Source organism: Anguilla rostrata, chromosome 9 (genome assembly GCF_018555375.3).
Source record: "Anguilla rostrata isolate EN2019 chromosome 9, ASM1855537v3, whole genome shotgun sequence".
In the NCBI taxonomy this organism is placed as follows: domain Eukaryota; kingdom Metazoa; phylum Chordata; class Actinopteri; order Anguilliformes; family Anguillidae; genus Anguilla; species Anguilla rostrata.
The window spans coordinates 10,039,999-10,045,998 of NC_057941.1; the positions used below are offsets into that span (position 1 = coordinate 10,039,999).

Below are 6,000 nucleotides of genomic sequence, written 5' to 3' on the forward strand. Positions count from 1 at the left end.
TTTACCCGAGTCATTTAAGTAACTATCTAGCCGTATAAACGGATTATCTAAATGTGTAAATGTAGATTATCCAAGTCATCCATCTGTGAAGCTGTACAAAATGTTACGACAGAAAACCTTCACTTTCATGTTTTCCTGACACACAACCGACTTCTATCAAAGAGGATTAAGTACTCATTTCACATAGTTACCAATCCAAAACGGAAACTAAATTTAACATAGTTGTAACAAAATGAAACGTCGTGCACAGCGGGCTAAACAATGGCCCATGAATACAAACCACCACAAAACAATGGCCCGTGTTTGCGAATAACTTGTACTACAGCGCAGTCAGTAAAAACGATTAGTTTGCTAAATGAACTTAGACTGAAACAATATTGCTGGAGATTATGTCTGGGCTCGTAAAAATCTACAATCATCAAACGACATAAAGTATTATACTAAAATAGTTAAATCCGGTGTTGAAAGGAACCGAATTTCGGCCGTAATTATATTTAAATGTAATTCAAGGGTATACAAATGGATTTACACGTGGGAAATGCAGCAAACGCTAGTTTTCTGGACCCATTTCCCGTAAACAATAGCTGACTGTAGACACTACAGCAGCGTCTCCTTTTGTGCACTCTTCACCATACACACAGCCACCATTAGCCTGCTTGTTGCGTTTAATGAATATTCACACACGTACTGCAGTTAGGCGTCTAGGCGTTATGGGCCAATCAGAATCGGCCTTCGTTGTTTTCTCCAACTACTCAAATAGTAACTGGCTTTTTATTGGCTACCGGTAGAGACTGACGCTTCTTTCCCCCATTCTCGCCCATGTTCCAGCCTCGTTCTAGATGCCCTCGGATAACCCCCTCCCCCTTTGCGATACACAATAAGGCGTTCATTTCCACACAAAATACCGATTTCAATCCGAAACGTAAATATTATTATTTTCTAAATATGGCGACAAAACAAGTTAAGACACCAACCCCCCATCCTATAAAACATCTCAAATATTTTCACCTGACCGGATTTCGTTAAAAATATAATTTCAGGTTTTATATCAAAAGTTTATTATAGTTGAAAATGCACTTGACAGTGAGGGTAAACTTTTAACAAATACTCACCCAGTCTTCGAAGTTTCGTTTATATTGTTTGCCATCCCAACTCCATCGTTTGGGGATAAGCTAAAAAGGAAACACGCGGTTAGCTAAATACACGAAAGCTCAATGTACATAACCATGTGTTTTTTCCCGTCCTCAAAGCCGTCCCCATCTAGAACTAAATTATATAATATTAAACTAGAAAAGCGATATCGCGGAAACGAGACGTGAGAATTAGCTAATAGACGAGAGCGAGCGCAACCTACCTCATACTCCTCCAGTTCCTCTACTAGGATCTGCAAAGCAACACAGTACTTTTCGTTAGCCAACTAGCAAGCCGCTCTGTATATACCTTCTTTAGAAAAGTAATCGAAACAACAATTCGACTTGACTTATCTTTCCGCTTACCTGTGCCGATTTTTTGCACGGTCCCGACTGGAGAAATCTAGCAATGAGGTAATACAGTTCTGAAAATAGAGGACAGCATTATAAAAGCCGGACAGACCTAGCTAGCTAGTACGCTAACTATACATGCCTTAAACTGTAGCTAGCATCTCCATTTTAATAAAAACAACACAAGTCGCAAAGGCTACGACACCCACCAGCTTCGATTTGTGAACACGGGTCTTCTGCCATTACTCGATCCAGACGGCGGATTTTGATATACAGAAATTTCTATTCGCAAAATAGCCTCTTGGATTGTTCCCCCGGCGTTCGGCCTTTTTCCTTTCTCAGGCTTTCACGACATCGCGTTGTGCTTTGTTAGCGCCCTCCCTCGACCATCAGCGCACCTGCAGTTACATCGCCGGCCGCTGGGAGTTATTCCCAGTGTCACCGGCGTGGGGGAGGTCATGGTAGTGGAGGGACGATTTCTTTTGAAGAGGCATCTTGAAGGATTTCAAAGTTTTTCTTAGATCATAGCTATCGCATGCAAATGTTTTGATATTTTCTGTATTTTTGTGTCTAAAAGCACACCACCCTTCATCAATTGCATAATGTGATATGGAGTATTGCGAAATTAAATTAATTTCTTGGAATTCCTGTAAATTCTAAACAAGTCTTAGACTAATCACGCATGGTTCCAGGTAAAACAAATACACATTGAATCCCGTGATATGGTACTAGTTTTTAAAGTGGAAACATTACATATACATTACATTACAAGCATTTGGTAGACGCTCTTATCCAGAGCGACGTACAACAAAGTGTATAACCATAATTATTTGTTACTAAGATTACTAATGTAAGACACAAATTATTTGTTTTGTGGTCAGAAATGAACGTTATTATATTGGTGTGAGCTATTTGTTTTTTTTTTCAAATTGAGCTGTTTAATGTATTTCTGACGTTTTTCTCGTAAAGCGAGAGGAGCAGCCCTCAACTAAATTAAAATAGGATCAAGTATTTTCTTGCAGGGGGCGCTCGTGCTCAGTGATTCCACGATGACTCCTTTGTCAAGATATTAGATCCCCATGTTTGGGTGTGGATATTAGATAAATGTCTGGGGAGTACTACATGAGTGGGTAGTCCCCGTATTTCATTTTAACTGTGAGAACTGAATATTTGACAAAGTTTGCCTGTTGTATTTCTATTTTATTTATATATATATTTTTTAAATGAAGGTAAGGCAGAAGTGCCTTATTAATAAGCCAAGTCAGCCACACAGAATAGTGAGTTCCCAGCAGAGGGTAGTACCCCCAAAACTTTTAAGGGGTCACAAACTCGAACAAAATATTCATGGATTATGTCCACAATACAATTACATTTTTCTTCAATAATTTGTTTCCCCTATTTTACTGCTAATTATTGCTATTTATAGTGATGGTATTACACTTCCAACAGTAACACCACACCCTAAAACACACAGAATATTTCAACAACATATTGTATTAAATGGTGCTGCTATAAATATATCAGGACAACAATGATAATATTTAGTTCACATTTTGAAATAAGTAGAGTACTGTACTCCATAACTCAATTCTATACTTTCTTTCAAGCAAACAAAGAGCTGCATGGGTCAGCACAGAAATATTATGTCTTAAATTTACACTGCATGGCAAAAAGTATGTGGACACCTGACATCCAATATCTCAAAAATTATGAGCATTCGTTTGGAGTTGGTACACCATTTGCTGACGTAACACCCTCCACTCTTCTGGGAAGGCTTTATACTAGATGTTGGAGCATTGCTTCATGGATTTGCTTCCATTCAGCCAGAAGAGCATCAGTGAGGTCAGGCACCGATTGGGGGTTAGGCTCACAGTTGGCTTTCCAATTGATCCCAAAGGTGTTGGTTGATGTCAGGGCTCTGTGCAGGCCAGTCAAGTTCTTCCACACCGTTCTTGACAAGCCATTTCTATATGTACCTTGCTGTGTGTCCAGGGGTGTTGTTTTGCTGAAACAGGAAAGGGCCTTTCGCAAACTGTTGGGGAAGCGCAAAATCATCATGCCTTCACTGGAATTAAGGGGCCAAGCCCAAATGATGAAAAACAGCCCCAGACTAAGGGGTGTCCAGATACTTTTGGTCATATAGTGTATAGTATGGTGTGTGTTAAAAAGAGAGACAGAGAGCAACCAAAAGTGATTCTTAGGTACCAACCTTAACGTCTGTCTGCATGCCTCCAGAACACATCTGCCTGTCTCTCTCGGTTCACTAACTCGGTCCTCTTTGTCTGTGACCCCTCAGTTTGAATGGGCACAGCGCCACTGGTTCCCACTACCCCCTTAGAGACCCAACCTGGTTCGCTCAGTCTGGCTCCCAGAAAATCACTCCTCCCCACCCATGGGGATGTATGCAAAATGGTGGCAGTATGTCCTTCAGATGAGGGCTACACAGGTGCACCGCCAGGCGACGATTGAGGTGTGTTTCACCTCTTCATCACCTCTTTCCAAGGCTGAGCGGTCAGGCCTGGTTTTCCACTCCACACTGCAGTAACATTACCTCCATGCTAAAATGCCTGGCCTAGAGCAAGTAACGTAAATTTTCCTAGCAGTTGTGATCACAACACTGTTCTCACCAATAGGTGAGTGCACCCCATGCTTAACTTTGATGGGAATACAATGAATCCTAAATATAATTATTCAATAAAACTTCAGCAAAAAACAACTACTTTTTGAGGAAAATTAATTATTTGATTGTGTGTACTGTTCTGATGACTGTTTTATGATTTTTTAAAAATCAAATGTGTTTCTATCCCTTTCAATTGTTGTCTGGTTTGAAAATCTGACTTGGGCCGATAAGAAAAGACCTGGGAGCCTTTAAGCTCACCTCTCTGACATTTACAACAGGCAGGTGGATAAGGAAGGCCCATGCCGTACTGTAAGAATGTCTGACCACCCCCTATTTAGGTAGTTTGAGCTCCTACCATTTGGCCAATGGTACAGAGTCCCATCTCATAGGAGTTTCAGAGTCTTCTTTGTTTGCACAGCAATTAATATGTAGAATTTGCACATAAAACGTAGGCCTAGCTTGAACATTATTTATTTATGTTTTTTTTTTCTTCTTATGTGATATTTTGTGCAGCTTTTTAATCCATTTTAATTGAACCCTGGTACATGTAGATGTAGTGACCTATTGTGTTTTTATGTGATTTTGTTGGTGTGTTTCTTGGCAATGTCTTAAAATCCTGACTGCAATCAAATTTGCTCTTGGGAAATTAAAGACTTGTATTGAATTGATGGAGAGACACCCAGGTCTGCAACTTGAAGTGCAGGACTCCACTGTAACTGCAGTAGTCTTACTATTAATATATTTGTAACAGAAATTCTTCACCAATTCATTTATTTAGAGAGGAATAGCATTTGGCTTGTGATGAATTCTGCTGTGGTTCTTGCATTATGAGTTCAAACATAAGGGAACTATAAATCTTTTATGTGACGGTGTAAGTGTATGAGGAACACTCTCTTTGTAGGATTCTGCCTGCCCAAGCAGCTGATCCACACAGGATTCCCCAGCAGTCCACAAGCCTCCAGACTTCTGTGGCAAGTCATTCAGCATTGTGACTGGCAGACCTCAAACAGACATATTCTCCAGGAAACGACCCGTTTCCCATGAGCCAGGGAAGAGCGGGATGCAAGTGTTATAGCAGAGATCAAGCCCAATGGAAACAACTTAAGGAGGCGTGCAACAGTATATTCCTTTTGAAATCATTTGAATAATTACTTCACAAGGATGCTTTGCATGTGGTTTGGCACAAAATGTACAATTGCTTACATCCATTGGCTATGATCTGTTGTATTTTATGTATTCTATTAAGAGGGGAGAGCAGGTAGTATATGGAAAGCCTGTTCTCAGTACAAAGAGCTTCTTTGGAGGAGGTGGTGGTATTGGACGGCAGCTGTTGCCCCAAATTCCATCATGTCATGAGATAAAATCCTGTAATGCCTGTAAGACGCATGCAATGGTCCTGTTTCGTGTCATATATGTAAAGTGAAGAGCTGGGTAGTTTGCATGTTAAACATGTACTGTTCTTTGTCAAGAGGTTTCTTCGTTTTCTGTCCAAATTGTGAACACTTTCTAGTCATATTCATGCAGCATTGAGTTTGGATCTTTTCAGGGTTTCCCACATGAAAGGCAGCTTGCTTTTCTTGGACACCCCTGGAATTGGTTCAATTAATCCATTCTGTCACAGTTGTACTAGCAACAGACTGGGATAGCCCCAAATCCTCACAGTGCTACAGCTGCATCTTGCCCATTGCAAGTTTTAATGACTTTAATTTCTTGCAATGGAAGCAAAATATAATAGATGTATTAACTCCACATCATACAATAACAAAATCATATCACTTTTCATGTGTACATAGTAAATTTATGATAACTTTCAAAGTTTTAGAATAAAATAAATATACCTAACTTTACAGTGTCTTTTTTCTAATTTGTTATCACTGGTGTCATTCAAATAATTGTATA

The 6,000-nt window shown here is 39.9% G+C and overlaps 1 protein-coding gene and 1 long non-coding RNA gene across 4 annotated transcripts in view; one reads left to right on the top strand and one right to left on the bottom strand.

Annotated features, from left to right (window-relative positions):
• brwd3 (bromodomain and WD repeat domain containing 3) overlaps positions 1-1,912 on the bottom strand; it is a 26,680-nt gene extending 24,768 nt beyond the window's left edge. For 2 of the 3 annotated variants that reach the window (XM_064350283.1, XM_064350282.1), the window contains exons 1-4: positions 1,691-1,911; positions 1,497-1,555; positions 1,355-1,384; positions 1,113-1,172 (exon numbers count right to left, since the gene is read on the bottom strand). In XM_064350283.1, coding sequence (XP_064206353.1) covers positions 1,113-1,172; positions 1,355-1,384; positions 1,497-1,555; positions 1,691-1,724 — 183 coding nt within the window. In that variant the 5' untranslated portion in view covers positions 1,725-1,911. Of the gene's footprint in view, positions 1-1,112; positions 1,173-1,354; positions 1,385-1,496; positions 1,556-1,690 lie in introns of all 3 variants that reach the window. The other variant, XM_064350284.1, reaches the window with a different exon arrangement.
• Positions 1,246-5,323, top strand: LOC135262902 (uncharacterized). Its single transcript, XR_010332340.1, has 3 exons — positions 1,246-1,544; positions 3,778-3,951; positions 5,003-5,323. It is a non-coding gene; the product is annotated as an uncharacterized LOC135262902 (long non-coding RNA).
• Positions 5,324-6,000: the final 677 nt, after the last annotated feature.